Here is a 26,404-nt window from a genome sequence, read left to right on the forward strand (position 1 = left end):
TTGGGGAGCCCAACATCCAAGAGTAACCTCCAAACATACCAGTAGCTCTAACTGGTTTGGCTCAGTGGATAGAGTGTCGGCCTGTGGAATGAAGGGTCCCAGGTTCGATTCCGGTCAAGGGCATGTACCTTGGTTGCAGGCACATACCCAGTAGGGAGTGTGCAGGAGGCAGCTGATCGATGTTTCTCTCATCGATGTTTCTAACTCTCTATCCTTCTCCCTTCTTCTCTATAAAAAATCAATAAAATATATTAAAAAAAACAAACAAAACACCAGTAAGTGTAAAATAACAGTAATAGTATGAAATTAAATGCTTAAGTGCTAGGGCTATTCTTCAAGGAGCCCCTTTCCATATAAGTTTTTATGTGCAGTTCAACCTTAGTAGGTTATTCAAAAAGGTATTTATACTAAACACTAAAAGCTAAATATTACAAGCTGCCCGTGTTAATACTGGCCCAGGACATCCCCAAGGCGAGGGCTGACTAAGGGTCTGGAACTTTAACTCTTTAGAGTCCTCTGTTTAGCTCATCAGTGAGATGTTTCCCTTGTTGCTTGGTTCTTTAGCTCTGCACCTGGGGGAAATCTCCACTTTAGTTGGCCTCAGGGGAAAGTGGGGTCCAAGTTCCTAAGTTAAAGACTGAGATTGCCTACATTCCGCCCAATCGCTCTCAGCCAAGCTTGGGTCCTCTCAAGGCTTTTCCTCCAGCGAGTTTAAATCCTCGACGCCTGCTCTCCCTTCCCAGCCTTCTCTAAGGCTCTTCTTCCAGCCCTATATCCTTGATCAACTTCTTCCTTGCCCCTCTCATAGCAGGCCCTATTATTTAAACATCCATCTTTTTTTTTTTTTTTTTTAGCTCCAGCTTCAGAGATTCCTTCTTCTTACTCCTTCCCCCAACTCCTGGCTCAAGCTTCTGATTTCCAGGGGTCACTTTGGGTTCAAGGTTCTGATAGGGCACCCCATCCCACCTCACCCAGGCCTCTGAAACACATACAGGATGGGGGCAGCAGGTGGGTGCTCACCACAAAGCTAAACTGGGAATTCTCTGGAGCTACAGCTCCTGGGAAATGACATGGTGCCGCCTCCTCCCCGCGCCCTGAATGACTTCACTGGCTCGCAGTTCGCTCAAGGCAAGGACAATGTCTCCTTTACCAGACAGGAAACTTCCCAATTATGGGCGCTGCCCTTCCGTTTCTTTTACAAAGCCTCCATGCCCACCACTTTGAGACACAGGATGGTTCTTTAAAAAAAAAAAAAATTTTTTTTTTTTTTCCTCCAAAGTATCCCTTCTCAAATTTTGAGTTTATAGGATAAACGGAAACGTCCTTTAGCCAGTCAGGCCAACAAGGGGTTAAATATCAACAACCTGATGAATTCGGGGGGGAGGGGGGGAGAGTTCCCTTCCCCGACTTCAGAAATGAAAGCTACCGGGAAAGGAAATGTTGCCCAAGGTAAAGATGAGAGCCATTACCTTCAACTGCCAAGGCTTCTGCCCCAAACAAGAATGGCTACCCACGCCCACACAAAAGGGTGCCATTCCCCTAAATAAAAATGGCCGGCCCCGGTTTGTGACTTGGCGCCCAGTTCCAAGATGGCGCTCGCCAGCCTCACCAGAAGCAGCGAAGCTCCCAGGACCCCAGCGGGCCCATCGCGTCAGATGACGCGGGCCCCAGCCGGAAGTGAAGGAAAAAGCGCTTCAGCCCGCGGCGCCTGCGCAGAAGGCTGTGGACGCTGTGAAGCAGGAGGCACTTGGGATCGTCCGCAGGCATTGGGACTGCTACAGAGGCCGCCACGGAGCCCGCCGGAGCTACCGTTCCTCTCGCTGCTGCCGCCGCTGCCCGAATCGGAACCGTCGGGCCGCAGCCGACGGCAATGCCGCGAAGGAAGGTGAGAGGAACGGGGCCGGAGGGATGGCGGGTGTCTGAGGACGAGCCGATTGAGCAGCGTGACGCAGTGGGTCACGCTCCACAGACAGCCTCTGGGTTCCAACTTCCCGACCCCGCCCGAATCTAGCTCACCAACCCTCTCTCCGGTCCACATCCTACAGAAAAATGTGGGCCCGACGCTGGCCTCGGCCTGTGCTAGCAACTATTCCCGCCCTCTGCTTGCCTGGCTCGGAGGCGTTCTTCTCGTTAATTGGTGGCTGAAACGTCTAGCAGCATATTGATTGGCTGGTGACACCGCCCATTTGGGCCCGACGGTTACCTCCTCGCGTGCGGGGGAGTTGTCTGAGCCTGGCCCCCGCAGCTCCCCGATTGGCTGTAGAGAACGATCCCTCCTCTCTTGATTGGCTGAGGCTGGCAGTCTGTCCCGCGGGGGGTGCGGTTTAGCGGGGCTACGATTGGGTGGCACGAATCCCCGCCCTCTGGGCTGGAAATGCTGTAAGTGGAGAGGCGGGGTTTTGGAGCATCCTTCCTTTCCCGGCGGGGGTCACAACAAAGCGGAGACTGGGTGATAGAGAACCAGCGCCCACTCCCAAGGGATCCCACTCTGATCTGTTGCATCCAAGCCTCTTTTTTTCCCCGTATTAGCTTAGTTGGACGGCGACTAGAAAATGCATTTCTAGGAATTTAGAAACTTTCTAAAATTACATGGGACTTAGGAGATCACCCCCATCCTTTCTTTTTACAGCTGCCCCAAGCGACTCAATTAGGCAATGGCTGTGCCAGCATTACAAAACAAATCTAATTCAACAGTTTTTTAAAAATGTATTTTTGTTGACTTCAGAGAGGAAGGGAAAGAGAGAGAGGAAATCATTGATTAGCTGCTTCCTGCTGGGGACCCAGGCCCAAACCCTACTGGGGATCCAGCCAACTACTGAGCCACACCACAGGGCAAATTTTTATTGACTACTCACTATGTGCTAGTTGCTGGGGATTCAACAATTAAACATAATCACTGGCTTTAAAAATCTGATGGGGGGGGGGCAGGAAAACAGGCATATAAATAACTGTAGAGGGATCTAGTAAATTCTCTACCTAGAAGAATATATACAAAGTGGTGAAGGCAAGTGTCGGAGCAAGTAATTCTGCTCTGGAGTAGGACGGGAGTAGATCAGAGAAAGCCAGAGAGAAGAAGTCAAGCCAGGAAAGGATGGTCAGAGATGATCAGTGATTCCAGCATCTGGGTAACTGGACCAGATGGCCTTTGATTCCCCCCTCCCCTCCCATCCTATTGATTTACTGTGATTCTGGGGCATCTGCTCATTTCTGGGCAGATTACCCTTGAACTATTTGGAAAGCTGGGTGGTATCTTGCTCATTTCTGCAGAAATTTTTCTCTTCACAGAAACTTTAAAATAAAATAAAATATTTGCATTTTTTAAATGTCTCCTAAAATGACCTACATTGGTAGGTGTATATGTTAAAGCTCGCCAAATGCAGGAATAGTGTTGATGTCTTGGAATAGGTCCACAGTCTCCCCAAATACAAAGAGCTCTTAAACATGTAAGTTTGTTATTTGTTACTTATTTGGTGGCAAAACCTGTCCTAACTGTCCTGAGGTTCCTTGCAGTTTTTGCAAGTTTTCTTTAGTGTGATTATTTACATGTTATAATGTGTCTGTTTATCTAAAACGTTGTGAATTCTAAACACAAGTGGCCCTAACGGTTTTGAATAAAAATAGGGGACTTGTAGTGTGAAGCTTTGTATTGTCTTTGTTTTTTTAGCAAAAACTCTTCCCTTTTTGGTTTAGTAAAAAATGTATAGTGTTAACGCCCAACTGATAAAAGTAATCCTTATGGCTAATTATGCCTTTGGAGGCTAATAATTGACAAATAATTATTAATTGAAAAGAGAATAAAAATTCTGTTTCTGAATGCCTGTAAGTCTTCTTGTGCAAACTGCCCCTCTTTTTAAGCCCTTTTGATATTCATATGGAGAAGCTTCAAAGGTAGATAATATAAGAAAGAAGACTTTTACTCTTTTTCTGCTTACCGTAAATTCTCTTAGGATTAGAGTTGACCATGATATTTTGAATTAGTGTATGGCTTTTAAAAAAGTGTTAGCTGTTCATCGAGACTTTGAACAAAAGCTCCCTAAAATTAAATGGAGTCAACTGCCTTAGACTTTATATATAAATGCATGGCCATTATGTCAGCCAGACCATTTTGAGTTGGATACTTTTAGTTCCAGTTTATGATACTGACCTCCAAATGGACTTGTTTTAGAATTAATCCTAATACAGGAAAAGTTAATTCTCTTCATTTATTCAATAAGGATACATTATTTATAGGTTGCTCATTTAAATGTTCTAAATAAAGGGAGGCTGACTGTTGAATTCTTTCTTAGGTTTGAACTTCGTGTTTTCAGCATCACGGTTCGTTTTATTTCCAGTGTTAATACAAACCCACAGAATAAATGCTTCTGTGCTAATGTCTGGATCTATGGTGTTACAGAGGAATGCAGGCAGTAGTTCAGATGGAACCGAAGATTCCGATTTCTCTACAGATCTCGAGCACACAGACAGTTCAGAGAGCGATGGCACATCTCGGAGATCTGCCCGAGTCACCCGCTCCTCAGCCCGGCTGAGCCAGAGTTCCCAAGGTAAAAGGCTTCCTTCTCCCTGACCACGTCTCAGCCTGCGGACTGGTCCTCACATTGGTTCATGTGGAACCTGTCCTGTGGCTTGCTGTAGGTGACGGCATCCAGGGAAATCAGAGCAAACGACAACAGAAGTATCAGGTCTTTAAAAATGGTTCCGTCGGGGGCCTGGGCGGAGGTGGGCAGAGGGGGAAATGGGAGACATTCGTAATAATGTCAACAATAAAAAGAACATTCAACAAAAAATACCAAAATGGTTTGGTTCTGTTGGGGGTGCTGTCTAACCTTTAGATCCAAAGAACTATGTCTGGTATAATCGATGTGTAGCACATGAATGTCTTGAATCATTTAACCTTTTAAGATTACAGTTTTCCTATCAGGAAGATGGGAATGTTATCATGTCACTTTCTGTTAGAATGGTTTAGACCTAGGAACTTACAGTAGTCTCTTGACAATTGGCAGGGCTCAGTACTTCTAAAACCATGTTTAATTCCATAATATAGTTGGATGCACAATAGATATAGATAGTTGAGTCAATAATCAGTTGTAAATACCCCCAAATTTCGTTTTGGTATAGAGAATAGAGAATCTCTGTTAGAAGTTTCTCCAGTGCAGTTAGCCACCTGGGCTGCTTAGATTTGGAAGGTGTCCCTGACCCCTCTCTGCTCTGCTCTGGGATTCTCTGGGGAGGAAAGAAGGTTGCAGTTGATACAGAAAGCTATGATCAGTGAGTGATACTGTATCAAGGGGGGAAATGTAATATACTTTGAGCCCTTAGTGCTGATTTGGTTACCGCTGTGTGAGCATGAGAGAAAAACATCAGTTTTTCAAGCAAGAAAGTGGGAATAGTCTCTCAACTATTCCTAACTTTATTTTTTAATTTAAAATTTCAGCTGAAGTATAGCTGTTGTCCCTTGATTTCTCGATTTTTAAGTTTTATTTCTAGCACATGGGAATATTGATAAATGGCTACTATAATTCAGGCACTGTCCTATGAACTGAAAGGCCATGATGGAAGAATCAGTTTCTGCCCTCAAGGACTGCTCAGTTTAGTGCCAGATCTAGATACGCAAAGTGCTCATTGTCATGCAGTGTGGTAAGGACTCTGAGAGGTTTGCGTAGATTACAATGGGAGCCGAGAAATGCAGCAGCCAGATGATGGGAGGACTCCCAGATGGAAATTTTAAAGCAGGGGTCTTCAAACTACGGCCCGTGGGCCACATGCGGCCCGCAGAGGAGTCTGATCCGGCCCACCAGGTTTTTTGGGCAGTGAGCGCAGCCGAGGTGTTACAGTAGGAATTAGTAGTTCATATAGTCGGGCCCTCCAGCTCTCTGAGGGACCGTGATCTGGCCCCCACTTTAAAAAGTTTGAGGACCCCTGTTTTAAAGGATCTAGTTGGCATTTACAAGTTGAAAGATGGGAAAGTTGTTATAGGCAGAAGAAACAGTATATTTAAAGCGAAGGGCATAATGTTCTTAGAAAGTATTACTTGGCCGTGCTCCTAATACCTAAAAGTTTTAAGTATCCAAAACAGCTCAGAAGCACATGAGCTCTGGGTCTCTTTCTGGTGGTTATACTTCATGACCACAGAGTTCTGGGACACCATTCACAATGTGGTCTATGGAAGGCGGCCCTCTCTAAAGCAAAACGTAGACTGCGTTGTCAATGCAGCCCCCTGGCGGTGTGCAAACTGATAACCTAGTTGAGTGCTAATTTACACAAAAGTTTGAGAATTTCAATTTTCTCCTTGTTTAAAATATGCTTTAATTTCAGGTTTGAATTTCTTTCATTCCTTTTTTAAGTGTCATCAGTTTGGAACGTAGGAAGACTGTTGGGTGCTTCAGAATAGGTTTTACCATTCAAAACAATTTTAAATGCTGTATTATCGCATTACCCTTTATAAATCTATTATTTCTCTTCAGGGTTTCAGAAAGGGTAATTAGGAAGGAAAAAAGAGACCCTAGGGAAAGGAAATATTTGTATGTTGTTATACCTTTAGTAATAGAATATCTGTTACAGTGGGTCAGAGTAAGGAAAGAGGATGCAACTGTTATTTATAAAGCACTAGATCTATGTACTGAGTCTCACTTAAGTCCTTTACATAAGTATCTCACTTATTTCTCACAACCAACATGAAGAAAGTGCTGCTAGTATTTTCCTTTTTAAAGATGACACAGGCTTTGGAGATTAACAGCTAGTTGGTATGGTAGAGTGGAACTGAATTAATCATGTTTAGCCGTGATTACAGAACATAAACTATTAATTCTACACAATATTTCATCTCTATGTCTGACTGAGGCTCTTTTGCTTACATTTTATTTAATAAAATAGATATTTTAAAGATTAGTTAGATTTGTGAAATATGAAGAGAAGGGCCCACATGCTAATGAATCATATGGATGGGAAATAGACTTCCTTGTTTTTTCTTTAAGTATTACATTATCTTTTCAGATTCCAGCCCTGTTCGAAATTTGCAGTCTTTTGGCGCTGAGGAGCCCGTTTATTCTACCAGGAGAGTGACCCGTAGTCAGCAGCAGCCTACCCCAGTGACTCCGAAAAAATACCCACTTCGGCAGACTCGTTCGTCTGGCTCAGAAACTGAGCAAGTGGTTGACTTTTCAGATAGAGGTGAGTGGGTATGGCATGATTTGTACCCATTCCAGAGAGGGTGTGCTCAATTTCTTCATAAGGAAGGCTTGGAGCTACTGCAGATAGATGCCTAATACTCGCAAAATTTCAGCTACATCCATGCTGTTTGCCTGATTCCTTTCTTATATCTTGCGGAGGACAGTTTGGTACTAGAATATTCTTGCGGTCAGTAAATATTAATAGTAAACCTCTAACTAAATGAACCTTTCCACAAGTTCTACCAATTGCTTTTATTTTAGAAGCTAAAAATACAGCTGATCATGATGAGTCTCCACCTCGAACTCCAACTGGAAACGCACCTTCTTCTGAGTCTGACATAGATATCTCCAGCCCCAACGTGTCTCATGATGAGAGCATTGCCAAGGACATGTCCCTGAAAGACTCAGGCAGCGACCTCTCTCATCGCCCCAAGCGCCGTCGCTTCCATGAAAGCTATAACTTCAATATGAAGTGTCCTACCCCAGGCTGTAACTCTCTAGGTAAGTGTGCCCGTAATACTTTCATACCAAAATTTTTTAAGTTAATGCCTTTGCTTTGCCTATGATAAAGAGTAGGATAGGATCAAGAATAATTTTGGATGCTCAGGTTCATACATTTCAAACTGCCAGTAAAATAGAACCAAGTCAAAATAAACTTCCCTCTGACCCAGCAAATTTATATTTACCTCTGGTCTACCTCATTAAGGGGGCTAAGTCCTCATGAAGTATAATTTTTTTAAATTTCAGTGTCTCATTTACTCAAAATTAAATGTCTTTTTTTTTTCTTTTTTTATGAAAGAAAGGTAAAGATATCTGTAGACTAGTGATTTAACTTAGCCATTTTATCTTTTTATGCCACTTGAATTATCTCACCATTCCTCTCAATCTAAGGTGTTTTATAAACCTTTAAGTTTAAAAAGGAAATAATTTTCAATTCCCTGTTTGTTTTCACCAAATAGAAAAATGAGGAGATGCCCCTTTAGGTAAAATGAGCCTTTTTGTATTGTTATTCCTAACATTTTCTCCTCATAAGAGGGCCTTGTGCAAACTGCCTGTTTAGAAGTTTGATTATGGAAGAAGCCTAAATCTTTAAATGAAACCAGCCCCACCACCCAAATAAGAAATATATTTAATTTGGTTCAAAACTATCAAATATATTTACTTTTATGATAGAAAAGGCCATTTCCTTCTTCGTTCTTATGTTTCTGTTGACTATTGAAAGTTCATCAGGTAGGATAAAATTGCATAATATGAAGTACACTTGTTACCTTATGACTTGGTCAGTTTAGCATAGGAAAATTAAATTCTACCAAAAGAGAATATTTCCGCTGGTGATTTTGTGCCTTTATTATAAGTGTATGGCTTTATGACACTTTGGAATTTGAGAAATACCTCATCAGAACAGAAGGAATTACAATTTATATTGAACATACACAAGTATCTTCAAATATTGCCACATTCAACCAGTGGAAGGAAAGAATTTATTGCGGGTGCAACTCATGGTTCTTAGGAGCGCTTCCCTTTTTTGAATTCAGTCTGTCTGATTCAATCTGTTTGATCAGACATATATTTGATAAAAATTATACAGCAAAAAGCAGGTTTGCTATGGAGAAAAACAGCATTCTCTAAGTTTAAATATTCTATTCTGAAATTAAGTTTTCCCCTCCTTTAACAGGACATCTGACAGGAAAGCATGAGAGACATTTCTCCATCTCAGGATGCCCGCTCTATCACAACCTCTCAGCTGACGAGTGCAAGGTAATTATGTTCTCATTTATTCAACGTGTACTGATCAAGTGCTTACCTTTTCACTTTGCTAACTAGTGAAGATCCAGTGTGGACATGGGCAAGGTCCTCCCTTTTAAATTCTAGTAGAGGAAATATCATATAAAACAACTGTGTTTTTAAAAACAATAGTTAATTAGGCAGATAAAAGAATTTTAGTATATAATGAATGTTTTGAAAGAAATTGACAAGATTATCTATGGAATATTTGGAACATCATACATTATTTTTCATTGAAAGTTACAAAGACTTCTAGGGACCTTTTTCATTAGGTACTGATTTGCATAAATATATGGTCTCAATATTTATGCATTAGGCGCTCATCTTGTACATCTATGAAAACATTTTGCTTCTAAAAAGGTTTTCATAATTTTTTTCTATTTCTGTGGAATAGTCTTCCTTTTTGTTACTCTCAATCACATCCACTCTTGGCTAATTCTTGCTTTAAATTCTTGAAAAATGTAGTCGTAAATAACCTTTGGGATTTTAGCATAATGAATTAGGAGTAGAACCTAAGATCCTATTTTATATGTTTCTGTGAGGGTTGCTACCAAGGATGGAACCAGGAAACTATGGGAAGCAAGAGTTGAGAATATTGTTGGTTTGCTTGGATACCATTTGAACAGGTTATCCAAGCTGGTTAAACCGGAGTATTGATTTGTGGTTGTTATTTTGTTAATAAGTTAGGATCACAGGTTTATTCCTGTCTAAGGCAGTTTCATCCTGAGAAGATTAGATTCCCCAGCTAACATTACTTCTCCCTGATGCAGGAATTTTTTCTCTCATTTACAAGTTGACCACAGGATGGAAAGTTTCTTTATATGTTCATTCTTTCAGCAACATAGTATACTGCCAAGGCTTACATGGATTTTAAGGTTGAGGATACTTGTTTTTCTCATTCCAATTCTCTTGTATAGCCAAGGCAGTTTCTTCTGCTCTATGTAAGAGTAAATGCTAGGTCTTCCCATTATCTTCCAATTAGTCTGAGACCAGGTCAGACAGAACAGAAGTAGCTCTACCAACTTCTGTACCAAAGCTGACAAGGCATTATGTGCTTCTTTCTCTGAAAACAGCTGTGATCTCTGTTTTTTGAGACTTGTCCCTACTCTTGTTTCTAAACAGAACGATCTGATACTGTCAATGGTTTTACATAAAAGTCTTCCTAAGCTATAACTTAAGGTTGTTGGCCTGTAGCAATATGAGCATGTTACCTTAGCAGTTTATTTTTAAAAATTAAAAATTTCAGTTGTGGAATAAAATTCTGAAGAAAGAAAAGCATTACTTGAATTTTTCCTCTTTCAAGGGGAAACAGGCTCAGCATAATCCATCTTTACCACTGGAACATGTGCTTGGAAGATCGGGAGAATTTCTGAAAGATACATATATTTTTATTATATTTAGAATCCCAAATGGAAATATTAGACTAATTCTTTACACTTATTAAAAGCTCTAACATTTTTCAAATACTTGCATGTACATGATTACTCTTAAGTTTCCTGGTAAATGATTGCTCTCAGTGACATGACCATTTTTATTCAGTCCTAGATTTCTGTGACTGCATGTGCCAAACACTGTTGTTGGTATCTAAGGATTCTGTGAAGGAGATAAAAGGCTACTGCATTCAAGGAGTTTACATTCTCATGGTGGGAGGCCAAATCAACATATAAGTTACTAAGTAAATAAGAATTTAATAAAGTGATAAATATGAGAAGCAAAAAGACTAAAGACAAGGAAAGTGACAGCTTTGGGGGTAATGAAGGGGTGTGGCACTGCTTTTGCTTGGGTGGTTAGGAAACCCTTTTTGAGGTGTTGGCATCTGATCTGAGTGATGGGTGACGACAAAGAGGCAGTTGTGTCAAGATTTAAGATGAGAGATCTTAGGTAGAAGGATGAGCAAGCACAAAGGTTGTGAGGTGGAAACAAACTTGGGTTTTGAGGGACCAAAAGTTGACCACTGTGACTGGAGCATGATGGGAAATGAGGGAAGCCGGATCCAGATCCAAAGGACCTGTAGGTCTTGGCACAAGGAGTATATTTGTATTCTGATGGCTGTGGGATGCACCTGGAAGGCTTTATCCAAGGTGTGTTGTAATTCCATAAACCCTTTTCAAGAATCACAGCTTGCTAGTGTGTGGAGAGTGGACTGGAGGGGACAGGAGTTGACTCAGGATAGACTAGTTGGAAGTTCAGGCAGTAGGTGGTGGCGTGGGGTATTGCTCTATCAGTGAAGACAGTAAAAATTGGTTGGTTTCTGGATATATTTTGGAGGGGAGCAGCCTAATAGGCTTGCTGATGGATTCAGTGTGAGGTGTGAGAGAAAAAGAATCAAGAATGACATTATAGTTTTTGACCTAATCATTTGTTTAGAGAGTGTCCCTCTTTATTGATATAGGGGAGATTTGGGTGGAGCAGATCTGTGGGAGAATGTCAGTCTTCTGTTTTGACCATGCTGAGTTTGACTGTAGAAGTTGAGTAGGCAGTTGTACGTGAGTCCTCACTTACCAGAAGATGAAACTGAAACTGTTGGAAAGATGATGTGATTTGTCTAAGATAACATAACCACATAGTTAAGTTTCCTTATAGACTTGACCCCAGTATCTAACATTTTTTCTCTGTGCTTCTTCATTCTGTTATTGCACTGTTTCTTTTTCATTGTACAGTGGAAAGAGTTCAGGCTCAGAGTCACCAATTAAACTTTAAATTCTTCGGTTTATCATGATTTAGTTGTAATTGTTTCACTTCTGATTTTCAGTTAATGGCTGAGATAATGGAATGGAAGCTTGCCTTATCTATGTCTTACAGATTTTGTGATAATAAATGTGAAGACCCTTTGAAAGTAAAAGTCCCACATAAATTCAGGGGATTTGTTCTTGTATTGTTTGCGTCACGTAAACATAGTTGTAGAAGCAGGTGGATTTATTGACGTTGTTGATGGTTGCAGGTGAGAGCACAGAGCCGGGATAAGCAGATAGAAGAAAGGATGCTGTCCCACAGGCAAGATGACAACAACAGGCATGCAACCAGGCATCAGGTATGGGCCTTGTTAAAGCTCTGGCCATTCCCAGTTGGAGAGCCAAGTTTTGGATATCCTCTGCCCATGACTGTCTTTAGGTATTCCATGCCTCTTGTTTCCTATGGTATTGTGTCTAAATAACTGGTCTTCAGTCAAACTCAGAATCATATTTGTTTTTCAAATAGTAAATTTTCATGAAACCAACACTTCCACATCATAAATGAAGGAACCATGCAATTTATAATAATAATAATAACAACAACAACAGATAATCCTGGTTATTTGAAAGATTATACCTGATGCTCTATTTCCTCATTTTGCATCTACTATTTAACCGATTGTAATTTACCTTCAAACGCTTCTACTCTGCTAGAATGTTTCCAAGACCACCAGTGACTTTTCCTCAGCATTTGACATTGATTGCTGATGTCATTTTTCTTCTAATTCTCTCTTCCCTTGAATCCCAAGATGCTGTTTTACCCTAATCCTTCTGCTTTTCTGAACATTCATACCCACTGATTACACTTAATTCCTTGTTTCTCCCTGAGTGCCTTTGGTCTTTACTCTTCCTGGTTTTCTGCCCAAACTCTATATTCCTATACCAAGAAGAAATTGTATTTACCCTTCAAGGCCTTGTACAATTCTCAGCTATTGTAGAAATTCTTCCCTAAACTTCTACCATTAATGCGTTTCTTCTTCATGCATTCCCACTGTAATGTTCTCAGAATGTTATTTGGCCTTGTCACATATTGTATATACATAGCTCATCATGTGAAATCTGTGTTTGAGGTTAGGCTATAGGTGGATAGCAGAGGAAGCATGGCGATGAGGGAGAAGAAATTTGGCTTAGGAGCCAAACACATCTGGCTCTGAATACTGTGATTCTTTTACTCTAGCAGCGTGGTCTTGGACAGGGCAGCTAACTTCCCTAAACTTCATTTTCTTGTTAATAAAAAGGGGTGACTAATACCTGCCTGGCAGGGCAGTCAGCTAAATCATACATCTGACGTACCTGTCCTCAGTGCTCGGGGATAAGCGCTCTATAAATTTGTAGTCCATCTTTGGTTCTATTCTCACTCAGTTTTACGTTTTTATGTCAGTACTTGGAAAGCAGTAAGCTGTCACTAAGTGCTTATTGAATTGAAATGATCTTTATTTTATTCCTTTTGCTTTGGTGGAGACCTCCATCCTTCATTTATATTCTGTTTGGGTTCATATCAAAATAAGTCCATCCCTGAACTCATATTAACTGACAGCGCACTCGATTTGGAATTTTAAAGTTGCCAGTACTTTAACATGGTGGTTGAAACACATCTGACATTCCTGCGCCACCCCCCATTTTGTTGTCACTTTCATTTTGAAACTAATTACACGATGAGCTTTCTACCTAGCTTGCCACTCTTCTCCTTTTTTCCTATTAGGCACCATCAGACAGGCAGCTGCGATACAAGGAAAAGGTTGCTGAACTCAGGAAGAAAAGAAATTCTGGACTGAGCAAAGAACAGAAGGAGAAATATTTGGTGAGAGAAAGTTAACTAATTAGCATGAACTTCTTTTGGTTTCTAAGCTTCTATCTTTCAGATTTATTGTTTGGTGTTCTCTCTAAGCAAAGGACTGTTCTCTGGCAGCTAGAGTTTACTATAATCCCCCAAAACTGGCTGTTATGAGTGGAAACCGGAGGTCTTTCAAAAACAAAATATTGTTAGAATTTAGATGGAAAAAAAAGTTCAGACCTCTAGTAGTTTGTAAACTTTACTTTAGCTTTAAAGGGTTAAATTTACCCTCTCAAATGCCATGATAATAGAGATGTCTGTTTAAGGGAAAATAATCAAGCTATAGTCAGTCCACTTACTTTAATGGAAAAATAGAATTCCTACATAATAAAAGGTATTAATTTAGTGATATCATCTATAAATCTTTTTGTAGTATTTTAACTTTTTTTCTAGTTTTAAAAGTAATGTACATTTGTAATAGAAAATATAGAACAATTAAGAAAAGTATACAGAAATAAATACTAATCCTACTACTTAAAAAATAACCAGAGTTATTAGCATTTTGGAATGTAGCCTAGCTTTTTACATAATGCCTTATTTATAAAATTTGGTTATTACCATAATTACAGCTTTGAATTCTGTTTTTTTAATATCTTGAACTACTTTCCTCATTTTTATTAAAAATTCATCAAGAAACTTTTGTATACTCTGGCTGGGTAGCTTAGTTAGAAGTCTGTTGTCCAGATGAATACATCAAGGTTGCAGGTTTGATCTCCTGTAAGAGCACATATAAGAATCAATTAATGAATGCATAAATAAGTGGAACAACAAGTTGATGTGTCTGTCTCTCTCTCTTCCTCTCTTCAAAGTCAGTCAATCAATAAAAAAAACTTAAAAACATTTTGCGTAACTTTATTTTTTAAGTGAAGATTTACTTTATTATAAACCTACTAACAAATGCTTAACTATTGAAAATACAAAAAAAAAAAAAGAAAAATTACAATAAAAATTACCCTCCAAAATATAAATCACTGTTAATATCTTGGCATGTGATCGCTCAGTCTTTCTTTGATATTTTTTAAAATATATTTTATTGGTTTTCTTACAGAGAGGAAGGGAGAGGGCTAGAGAGTTAGAAACATCCATCAGAACCCTCCTGCACACCCCTGCAACCAAGGTACATGCCCTTGACCGGAATCGAATCTGGGACCCTTGAGTCTACAGGCCAACTCTATCCACTGAGCCAAACCAGTTAGGACTGGGTTTCTTTTTTTTAATTATTTCATGGAGGTGGAATGTTTGCCTATTTAGTCCTTAGATTATTAAAAGTATGGTTTGTGATTACTTAGGCCAGTGGTCGGCAAACTCATTAGTCAACAGAGCCAAATATCAGTACAATGATTGAAATTTCTTTTGAGACCCGAAAACCGACTTCTGTGTATGGGCCATGAAGTTTCAATCGCACTTAACAGTGCGTGTCCATAAGTGGTATTTTGTGGAGAAGCCACACTCAAGGGGCCAAAGAGCCGTGGTTTGCAGACCACTGACTTAGACAGTCAACATGGCTTCACTAAGACAAAAATATGCCAAACTGTATTTACTTTTTTGGTAGTCATCACTGTCTTGAAAATGACCTTAAGAATAAATGAAGATGACGAATGTTAGATGAGTTGTGGGGTGTGGAGTGTGGGATTTGTGAGGAAGGACCCTACAAGGTTGTATTCTTCTCTTTGTATTGTTCAATGTTTTTAATCTACAAATTGGGTAGAGGTGTAATGGTATGGTAATACATAATGCCATTTATAAAGTGTTTGTGCCAGGCACTCTGGCTATGTTGCTCCCATAATCTGTAGCAAAGGTGGACGGTGTTTCACCTATTTTATAGATGGGAAACAGGTTCAGAGGGCTCATTTGCCAAGAATCACACAGATAGAAAGAGTGTCTGCAGCAAAAGTTCCTGAAATTTATCTTACAAACATCTGCTTCCTAGTTGTTTAGGTGAGGTTATTTGGACCCAACCTTCCTGGTGAAAATGCTGGTTAGGATTTTTTTAAGTTAAAAAAAAAAAAAAGTTTATGAAAACTAGAATAATACTTAGATGTGTCCAAATTAAAAAAGATATATATCAGGTGGGCCCAGGTTAACCTTAAGAAAGTTGACTAGGCATACAGGTACTGTTGACTGGTTTCTTCATGTGCTAATATATGTGTAAAATCTGTAAATGTTGATCTTGGGACGAGCCATTCACTCCTCCTAACTGCCATTATCTTCTATTCTCTGGGTGGGAGGTGGAGTCTAGGATGGAGTGGGAAGGGCTAGAATCAAAGGTTTAAAAGGGAAGTTTCTCTTGTAGGCTTTCTTTCCAGTGAAAGGATACTTGTAGCGAATGCCATGGTAAGGTTTGATACTTGTTTAAAACTGGATACTTTTAATATTTCTAATTTTCTGACCGTTTCCTCTTGTTCTTGATTAGTATTTAGTAAGGTATTTTTCTAAGGGCCAGCTTGTTTTTCATACATACTTCAGTGCCTTGGGCGGACGGGTAATGATGGTGAAGAAGTTCTGGGGAAAGAATTTACAGAACGCTGTTTCATACAACTGTCCCTTCCTACCTGCAGATTTACCTTTCAGTCTAAAATCTCGACTCTAAGGCTTTGAGATTGGTTTTTTTGTTTTGTATTGTTTCTACATGAGGGAGTTCCTACCAGGGTTTCCTCCAGATCTCAGGATTCCAGGAATCTGTGGAGCTTTTGGGTTTGTTATGTTTGTTTATGCTGTGGTGCACATTTTCAGAGGGACAAAGGGCGCGGCATAGCATTTTATCCGTGAGGTGCTCGTTTAGAGACAGAGAAGAAGGAAACTCCCTTTTGGAGAGGTAGCAGAAGCGTCTCCTTTTCCAGATTCACCAGGGGGAGGATGGGCATCTTCTGGCATTAGCCTCCCTGATACATAGTATGCCTGCCAAATCCATGGTGCCTAGTGTAGTGCCTGGCATAGAGTAGGCATTAGGAAGAATAGCTTGGCATCGACTGAAGTGAAATAGATGATGTTCTTAGAAGCAGAGACTATCACGCTCTCGTGGTTTTCCTAGGAACACAGGCAGACCTACGGGAACACTCGGGAACCTCTCCTGGAAAACCTGACCAGCGAGTATGACTTGGATCTCTTCCGAAGGGCACAAGCCCGGGCTTCAGAGGACCTGGTGAGTATCACTGAGGATCGTTTGTGAAGAGCCGTTTGCCCAAGAAAAAGGACTGATGGTTTGATGGGAATGAATGTACCTTGCTGCTTGAATCCCTTTCCCCTTCCCCCAGCTATCCTTTTGGAGACTGTTTCCCTGCCCATTCATATTTAAAATTCATCACCCCTCCTCCCTTCACCTCATTTCCTGACAGGACCTGTTTGCTGGAGGTGGTTAGCTGGATAGAACAATAGGTGCCCCCTTGCCTCTAGCAATTTGCAATTCTGAGAACCTGTGGACTGGGAGATACCCCCTGTGGTTCTCTTAAACCGGAACCCCCCTTTTCAGGGGTGCCTCAGCCCTTCAATGCCGCTATAAAAGAATAAAAAGAATATTGAAGAGGGATAATGGAAAAGGCTGTTGTCAGACATTTTAGAGTTAATCTTTTGACAAATCCAAGTTTTACATATTAAGCTGGCTTTCTGTTCTGGTTTTTATTAACAGTTAACATTTCGTTTTGGTACTATTGGTAGAATTTTCAGTAAGTTTGCTTTATGAAAATTGTGATTGATAAAATGGGTTGAGGGGATCTCTGTAAAGTAAATCTCCCTCTTTTGTTTCTTTAAATTGTATTGACTACTTCATTTAAAAACCCTCTGATACGCTTGTGGAAAGTTTTATAGGCGGCAGGGCTTGGCTAGGCGGCTTTTCGGGTTTTCTCTAGGAGTACTCCGGCATCAGGGCTAGTCTTTCTCAATGCTCTGTCCGATTGTGCTTTAAAATTCTGTAGCCTGCCGGAACCGGTTTGGCTCAGTGGATAGGGCTTCGTCCTGCAGACTGAAGGGTCCTGGGTTCCATTGCAGTCAGGGGCATGTACCTTGGTTGCGGGCACATCCCCAGTGGGGGGTGTGCAAGAGGCAGCTGGTCGATGATTCTCTCTCATCGATGTTTCTGACTCTCTATCCCTCTCTCTTCTTCTCTGTAAAAAATCAATAAAATATATATATTTTTTAAAAATTCTGTAGCCACTGAGTGGAGGTAGATAGCCAAGCATATTTTCTGCTTCCTGGACTCAGATTTCAGAGTGAAAGCACTGTCCATGTTTCAGAAATACTTTTTAAAGTACCTAGGTTGAGAGGGTGGTATATGCCACATAGATGTACATAGGGCTGGAAATATGTAAAAGCACATTCTAGATATTTTTTCTGTTTAATTTTAGAATGTTTTATAAAAGGTGGGGAGTTTATATTAGTCGTAGATTGCCTTTTAGAGTTCAGTTTGGCTCAGACTGGTACGAACACAATTTTACCAGAGACTTGCTCTGATGTTCCAGAGAGGAGACCTCTGGGTAAGGAGCAGAGACAAGCTGTTTTTTTTTTTTTTACCGGGACCTATAAGCCTTCCTTACTATCCGTGGCCATGTAGCCATTCCTCTTCAGTTAGTTTCTCATGAGTTTAGAAGCCAAATTGGTCTTTTTTTTTCATAGCTTAGCATGATGGCGTGCACATAGGTTTACAAAAACGAAGGTGATTACAGTTGGCATGGGTTTGAACTTTGCAGGTTCACTTAAACGTGAATGTTTTTCAATAAATACTACAAATGTATTTTCTTTTCCTTATGGTTTTCTTAACATTTTCTTTTCTGTAGCTTAAATTATTGTAAGACTACAGTATATAACTTACTAAAAATGTGTTTATCTTCTGTATGTTATTGATAAGACTTCCAGTCAACACTGTATACTATTAGTGTTTATATTTTGGTGGAGTCAAAGTTAAACGCCATTTTCAACTGCATGGGGCGTGGGGTGTTGGTGACCCTAACCCTCCATATTGCTCAAAGGTGAACTACAATTGTAAACCTCCTTTGACTTCTGATTTCTTCTTTATAACAGGAGAAGTTAAGGCTGCAAGGCCAGATCACAGAGGGGAGCAACATGATTAAAACAATCGCTTTCGGTCGCTATGAGCTTGATACTTGGTATCATTCTCCCTATCCTGAAGAATATGCACGACTGGGACGGCTCTACATGTGTGAATTCTGTTTAAAGTACATGAAGAGCCAAACGATACTCCGCCGACACATGGTATGTTGCCTGGGGTTTCATGATCACGTTGGCAATAAGCAATAGGATCTCTACATTTTGACATACATCTTAATGGACAGTTATCTGAGCATCTCTCAGTGGTCCACAGTAATGGGATGAAGGCATAGGAAATCAAGAGCCACATTTAGGGTGGTGGTACACAGCCTGTGGCTTGGCTGGTGCTGGCTGGCACTTAAAGCAGCCAATGGTATTTATCCACATCCCAACATACACATCTCCCTGTCTTTTTTCCTTCCTGCTCGCTCTTTTACATTGTTCCTTTGCATATGGATGACCTCTGCCCTTAGTTTTCAAAATAGACTTCATTAACAGAATGGGTTGTCCTTGGTACCTTCTGAAGTTGTTGAGTACTTTCTTTTTTTTTTTTTTTTTCCTGAACATGCTTCTTTTGGAAATAAAGACTTGAATCTAATTTTATTATTGACAAATATGCTTATTAGCTATTTTGCAGCTATAAGCCACCTTTTTAAATCTTATTTCTATAGTCATAACATAATTTGGCTCTACAGTGTCTCTCCTTCCCCTTCCATCTTTATTTCCCAAGGTTTCCATATAATGAACCTCCATAATCCAGACTCCCATGGTTTCTGTTCTTACATTCTTCTCCCCAGTTTGGTGATACTTTCTTTGTGTGTGTTTCCAACTCTGAAGCACACAACCTGTAGCGTTGTGGCCCAACACCACTCCTGTGAAGGCAGCCCTTCAGACTCTGGCATGCTCGACTTGGGATGAGACTAGAGTGCTGGAGGGGAGGTGATGGGCAAAGACTGGTGGGGAGGGGGCACTAGGGCACAGGGGATGATGGTATCAGAAGGACTCATCTCCATGATTGTAGACCCTGGAGACAAACTAAAATATGGTGTTGCTATGTGAAAATAAGACTGATACTTTTATTGATGTGAACTACTTACCATTTTCGCCATTTTTTTTCTTTTTGCTTCTGGTTATTTACTGACACTAACCAGAAAAACAGCCAAAGGGGGCAAGAACTAGTAATAGGTGGAGAAAACAGGGTCTGGATAAATCTGAAGGTTATGTAAACATTCTGATTTCTTGAGGATCTCTACTGTCTTATATGAATTATAAAAACCAGATTTTAGGAAATAAAAACCTGCTTTAAGCCATACTTCTGATTCCTATTGCTTCAGGCATAATCATTGAATTGGGTGAGTCCAGTTTGGTTTTTGTTTCTAAACAAATAATTGTGTTTGTTTTTTGGAAAAGCCACATGAGTAAAGGGGTGGTGGTAATAGGGACAAACTATAGATGGAACTTTCTCAAAGCAATTCCAGTTACTATTTGCATTTGCATGTGACAAATTGGGTCTTGATTCTTTTTTTAAAAAATATATTTTTATTGATTTCAGGGAGGAAGGGAGAGAGAGAGAGACATGGAAACATTAATGATGAGAGAGAATCATTTACTGGCTGCCTCCTGCATACCCCCCACTGGGAATCAAGCCTGCAACCCAGGCATGTGCCCTTGACCTGAATTGAAACCCGGAACTTTCAATCCACAGGCTGACGCTCTATCCACTGAGCCAAACTAGCTAGGGCGGGTCATGATTCTTAAGTTGACCAAAAGTCACAATAAAATATAATGGAAAATGTTCTGGGTATGTACATATGCTTTCTAAATGTATTTACATCAAACCTTTCAAGAATTCACCTATTTACAGCAGTGATTTTCAACTGGTGTGCTGCAAGATCTTTTTAAAACATACAATAATTGACTATTTAGTCAGAGGCACTGACATCTTTCCCCTTAGATTGGCAACGCAATAGCCATCTGTGCATTGTGAATGCCCTGTCTTAAACCATAAATATATAGGTCATATAATAGAGCTGCATCTTATTGGTCAGGTTGCATAATAAGTTTGCATCTGATTAGTTAATTCTTTCTTAGCGGGGGGTAGGGAGTGGAGGGGCTTCTGGGGAGAGAGAAATGTGGAGTGTAACATTGATCAGCCGCCTCCAGAACACCCCCAATGAGGGACTGAGCCCTCCTGAGCATATGAGAACCTCAGCATGTGACTTGACCAGAATTGAATGGGCAACCTTTTTGGTGCATTGGACAGCGCCCAACCAACTGAGCCACACCAGCCAGAGCTGATTGGTTAATTCTTGGTACCAGAAATTCTTATAAACAAGTGTAGGCCTGATTTTTTTTAAAAGTAACCTTGGAACAAAAAGAATAGGTAATTACTATTTTTTTAAAAATCAATAAAAATTATACCCTTTTTTGGGTCAGGTTGGTAAAAAATATATTTTGGTGTACTAAATATATTTAGTAATTAGTTTATGTGTGCCTGAGATGGAAAAGGTTGAAAATCGCTGATTTACAGCAATGGCTGCTTTAAATCTATTAAGGATTGAGAGTAAGGAAAAGGGGTGCCTTGTGCCCCCTTGTGGCCAAGTGCCCTTCCGGCGCTGCTGGGGCCACCCTCCACCCCAGTCTGCCCAGCTTCCTGCTTGCTCAGCTTCCTGCTTGCTCAACCAGGCTGCCTTGCTTCCTCCACACACCTTTTTTTTGAACAGAAGGATTTGCTCCTATTTCCTTACGTAACAAAGGGGATACTTGGGGGCAACCAGAGAAGTTATGGGTAAAGGTGAGAGTAAAGTACTTCTATCTTAATAACTCTAAGCTGCTTGAAATAAACTGCTTAAGGATTTCCTGTTGTTGCGAGGCATTTTCTAATAAGCAAGGCTATTTTTATTTATCTGGCTTTCATGTAGTAGATGGTTTTAATCTCATGGATTGAAACGATGCCAAAATATAATCCAGAAAACGTATTCCAAACTGCTAGAAAATATCATAAATATATGACAGTGACTTAGAAGCCATAGGTTGTTATACTGAACAAATCTTGTTTTGCTGCATGTTCTCAGTGTGTTCAGCTATCTGTCATCTCAGCTGACTACAATTGTAGTTCTTTTTGCTTCTGAGCAGCAATCTTGCTGGGAAGGCTTGTTCCCCTGATGTCAGTTCCATCTCTTGCAGGCCAAGTGTGTGTGGAAACACCCACCTGGTGATGAGATATATCGCAAAGGTTCGATATCCGTGTTTGAAGTGGATGGCAAGAAAAACAAGGTAAAAAAAAGGGTGACCTACGAAAGTGGGGTGGTTGTACATTGGCAGGTTTCAGAAGAAATTTGTTTTGTGTCCATCTCACCTTGTAAAGAAGATATAACTCTTCTGTTGGCCAAAACACACACTTCCTGCTTCATTAACTGTAATGGTCTGATTTTAGGCTTTTATCTGATACGTTCAGGAGTCACTGGCCCACACATAAACTCTGTTTTTCTGTTTCCAGATCTATTGCCAAAACCTCTGCCTGTTAGCCAAGCTTTTTCTGGACCACAAAACATTATATTATGATGTGGAGCCCTTCCTGTTCTATGTTATGACAGAAGCGGACAACAGTGGCTGTCACCTGATTGGATATTTTTCCAAGGTCAGCAGGATCTGGAGATTAAGAAGCTGATGGTTGGAGCAGGGTGATTGATGTTGGCACATGGGAACGCAAATCACTGGCAGGAAAAGGTCATATTCTGGATAATGATGACAGCCCTTCCCTTTTTAAAAAAAGGAAAATCCATATCCAAGATTATTTAATGAAAATGTGCCATTCTTTATTAAAAGCTCTGGTTTTTTCATTTCTGGATTTATGGGTTGGAAATGCCTATTAATTACCAGCCAGAGCCCTGCCTACCAACCCACAAGCCCACAAGGTGTAGTCAAGCCAACTCCCCTGGCTTTGCTCTCTTCTATGTTACTAGCTCGAAACCAGGAGTATATTTCTTTTGCCATATTTTTTGGGGAAAAACACAAAAACATTGGCTTCTTTCCATGATAATGCCACAGTGCCTTTCAAGACTCAAAGCCAGAATGTGTTTATGACTTTTTATTAAAAATATAGCTCCCATACCATTCAAGTCACTTATTTCAAGTGTACATTGATTTTTAGTGTAGTCACGGAGTTGTGCAATTTTCATGACCTCAGTAAGGAATCCTGTACCCATAGCAACACTCTCCATTTCCACTGCACCCCTCCCAGCCCTTCTGTCTCTTGTAGACATTTTGCATAAGTGGAATCCTACCGTATATGATTGGATTGTTTTTGACCTCCTTCCAGAATGGGGACTTACTGTTTGGGATCTCTCCCTTCACCAGTAGGCAGTCAGCCCCAGCCCCCTTTTGAAAAATTGCTTTTGAAGGGAGCTGCTCTAGCCTGACTCGCCAGTCTAATCCTTTTGGCCCCGCTCTGTGGCTATAAAGAGCCAGAGTCAGCCCCCTTAAGATGAGCCTGGAGGTCACAGAGCTGGGGAAACCCTGGGATTAATGGCTTTGGCCATCCTAGAGAGTAACAGCTGTGAGCGGACAGCCACTCCCAGGACTGGTTAGCCAGATACTTTGCAAGCAGCCTTATTTCGTATCTGTGGGACTGCTGACACCTTTAGTTTTAAACCCGTATGACCTGCTCATCTGTTTGCTCTTGATTCTAGGAGAAGAATTCATTCCTCAACTACAATGTATCCTGTATCCTTACTATGCCTCAGTACATGAGGCAGGGCTACGGCAAGATGCTCATTGATTTCAGTAAGTGAAACTGCTAAGCTCCGTATGGCAGGGAACATGTGAATATTGTCTTTTTGTCCTGCGGTCTCTACAATTCCTGGTGTGTGGCCTATGTATGCTGATATTAAGTGAATGAGCAAGTCGGCAAAATCTGAATGTCATCAGTTGGCCTGGTACACATTGAATACAGGACCCTGAGCTTGGTAGCTGATAGTAGGAGATACAGAGGAGAATAAAGCAAGGTTGTTAGGATGATCCCAGCTTGAGATTTATGAACAGACAGTACAGTGGTGCCTCGCATAAAGAACGCCTCGCACAGCGAACTTTGGACAGGTTTTTCATGAAACCATCGGCCAAAAAGCAGAAAATGGATGAAGATGTGCAAGATTCGGTAGACTCTACTTAGTCTGTCTTAAAATTAAAAAAAAAAATGTGTGTGTTTTTTTAAAAAATTATGTTTTTAGATGTATCTAAATAAAAATAATAACAATAACAAAAAATTTATCTTTTTTTATGTCATCTTAGCATATTTTATGCTACAGAACGAATTTTTTTTTTTAACATGTATTGTTATGGGAAAACGCGTTTCACATAACGAACTTTTCGCATAACAAACTTGCTCCTGGAACGAATTAAGTTCGTTGTGTGAGGCACCACTGTATATGCTTCTTAAGACATCAAATCTGTTCGTGAATGTTGGGGATTTCAGTTTTGTAAGGGCTTTTCTAGAGGCAGCCTGTAAACCTGATAGAGGCTTTGGGCCTCATTAATTGTGGCTTCTGTATTTGGGAATTGGCCTTCTATTCCTAGAACTAGAACTTTATTTGTAACCCCAAAATCAATATTCCTCGCAGAATATTGGCAGCAATACTTTTGCTGTCCTTTGTGGATATGTGTGTAGCACCAAGAAAGTCACCATGCATTTCCACCTGAGGTCAAGGTGCCTTGTTTCAGCTCTCAGTATAATCAAGTGTTTTTTCTATGGTCTGTTAGTGTCGCTTTTTCATGTTTTTGTTGCTGATTTTAAATGGCACCTAACCTAGTGCTGAAATACTGTCTAAAAAGGATTTGATGTACATTATAGAGAAATATAATGTGCATCAAATTATGCACCTACAGATAACAATTGCTATTAAAGTTTCTATTAGCCTTTCAGAATTTTTCAGTGTCTTATAGTTAATGCAAATACACATTCTTGCCCTTTTGCTACACAAAGGCAGCATGCTATACTCTACAATAGCTATATAGTATTCCATTGAATGAATCTAATGGATACTGCAGAGTACTTCCATACAACTTCCGTATTGGCACATTGTTCTTTTCTGTGAACATGAGACATGGAGTTGCTTAAAAAAGCCTGTGTTTGTTCCCTGGCAGGTTATTTGCTTTCCAAAGTGGAAGAAAAGGTTGGCTCCCCAGAACGTCCCCTCTCAGACCTGGGGCTCATAAGCTATCGCAGTTACTGGAAAGAAGTGCTTCTTCGTTACCTGCACAATTTCCAAGGCAAAGAGATTTCTATCAAAGGTTGGTTTTTTACTCTAGAATGGTTGTTACCCAAGATGTTCACTCCACTGAATATTTCAACTTTTCCACTTGGCCCTGTTCATGCTTTGTAACCTGCAAAGATAACGCCCCGTCCTGTGTTTTATCTGGACCTTACAGAAGGCCCACAGAATATGGGTCTTAGAACTTGATTTCTGTAGGGGCCAAGAATGGTTTCTTGGTGTAATGTCTATCTTTTGGAGTTATTTGGACCAGTCAAATAATGCTTCATAAACTTTTTCTGAGCAGGTTGGGTTGAGTATCAAATGCTCTAACCATCTGGAGGCCCTTTGCACCTCCTGTAAGGGGGAGGGCTCTTGGAGGGAGATTGTTTAGGGAGTCTGCATTTGGCAAGGTTCTTAGTAGGTCTTCTATTTCAGAAATTAGCCAGGAGACAGCTGTGAATCCTGTGGACATTGTCAGCACTCTGCAAGCCCTTCAGATGCTCAAGTATTGGAAAGGAAAACACCTAGTTTTAAAGAGACAGGTCAGTTTTTATCACCTGCTTGCTCATTAATGAATGTTCCTGGAAGCCTAAAGAGCAAAGTGGGGCCTTAATAACCCAAGGCAGTGGTCTGCAAACCGAGGCTCGAGAGCCACATGCATCTCTTTGGCCCCTTGAGTGTCTCCACTTCTTCAAAATAGACTTGCCCGGGCCAAAAACCAACTTCTGCACATGGGCCGCGAAGTTTCAGTCGCACTGTACATGCACGCACACATGTAGTATTTTGTGGAAGAGCCACATTCAAGGGGCCAAAGAGCCACATGTGGCTGGTGAGCCGCGGTTTGCCAACCACTGCCCTAAGGGAATGTAACCTTCCCTTCTTAAAGGAGTTTGACTATGTCAACCTTTTTATATGGACTCATTTCTTTAGTGTGCAGGGATGCCTCCATTGGCTTATCCTATCAGAAGCTTTTGGAAAGCTCCTGTCTCATTTGGATGGCACTAGTTAAGCAGCTGTATGTTGTACAACACTTCTGTTATTCAATAATTTTCTTAGATTGGAGAAAATGACTCATCTGTAGAGGGGAATGAATAAAATCCAGGGCTTGTGAAAGTGGTTTTAAATTCCTTCCAGAAAGCCATCTCAAATCCATGTTTAACTTTTTAAAAATATTTTTTATTGATTTCAGAGAGGAAGGAAGAGGGAGAGAAAGATAGAAACATCAATGATGAGAGAAAATCCTTGATTGGCTGCCTCCTGCTTGTCCCTCATTGAGGATCCAGCCTGCAACTCGGCATGTGCCCTGGAAATGGAACTGTGACCCCCTGGTCCATAGGTTGATGCTTTTCCACTGAGCCACATAATCTGGGCCATTTTAAATATTTTTAGTTGACTCATTTATTGAATATAAGTATATAATTAGGGAAGATTAATGATTTTCAGCTATTACTAAGGCTATAGTAGGAAGAAATGGATTAGGTAGTAAAGCATTTTGTAAATTAAAGATAATTTTTTACACCTTAGTATGTTATTAAACCTTTGGTGATTCCTTTGCTATCAATCATGTTGGAATTATATATAATGCCATTTTAGTTT

The 26,404-nt window shown here is 40.5% G+C and overlaps 1 protein-coding gene across 1 annotated transcript in view; it reads left to right on the forward strand.

The window, feature by feature from the left end:
* Positions 1 to 451: 451 nt before the first annotated feature.
* KAT7 (lysine acetyltransferase 7) overlaps positions 452 to 26,404 on the forward strand; it is a 28,333-nt gene continuing 2,380 nt past the window's right edge. The window contains 15 exon segments of the mRNA XM_084863482.1: positions 452 to 1,763; positions 1,765 to 1,885; positions 4,446 to 4,541; positions 6,991 to 7,167; positions 7,428 to 7,667; positions 8,842 to 8,924; positions 11,893 to 11,982; positions 13,386 to 13,484; positions 16,549 to 16,659; positions 18,531 to 18,722; positions 21,744 to 21,833; positions 22,057 to 22,197; positions 23,249 to 23,342; positions 24,699 to 24,845; positions 25,244 to 25,350. Of these exon segments, the coding sequence (XP_084719608.1) occupies positions 1,590 to 1,763; positions 1,765 to 1,885; positions 4,446 to 4,541; positions 6,991 to 7,167; positions 7,428 to 7,667; positions 8,842 to 8,924; positions 11,893 to 11,982; positions 13,386 to 13,484; positions 16,549 to 16,659; positions 18,531 to 18,722; positions 21,744 to 21,833; positions 22,057 to 22,197; positions 23,249 to 23,342; positions 24,699 to 24,845; positions 25,244 to 25,350 (1,962 nt within the window). The 5' untranslated portion in view covers positions 452 to 1,589.

Source organism: Pipistrellus hanaki, assembly GCF_964339955.1.
Source record: "Pipistrellus hanaki genome assembly, chromosome: 16".
Classification (NCBI taxonomy): Eukaryota; Metazoa; Chordata; class Mammalia; order Chiroptera; family Vespertilionidae; genus Pipistrellus; species Pipistrellus hanaki.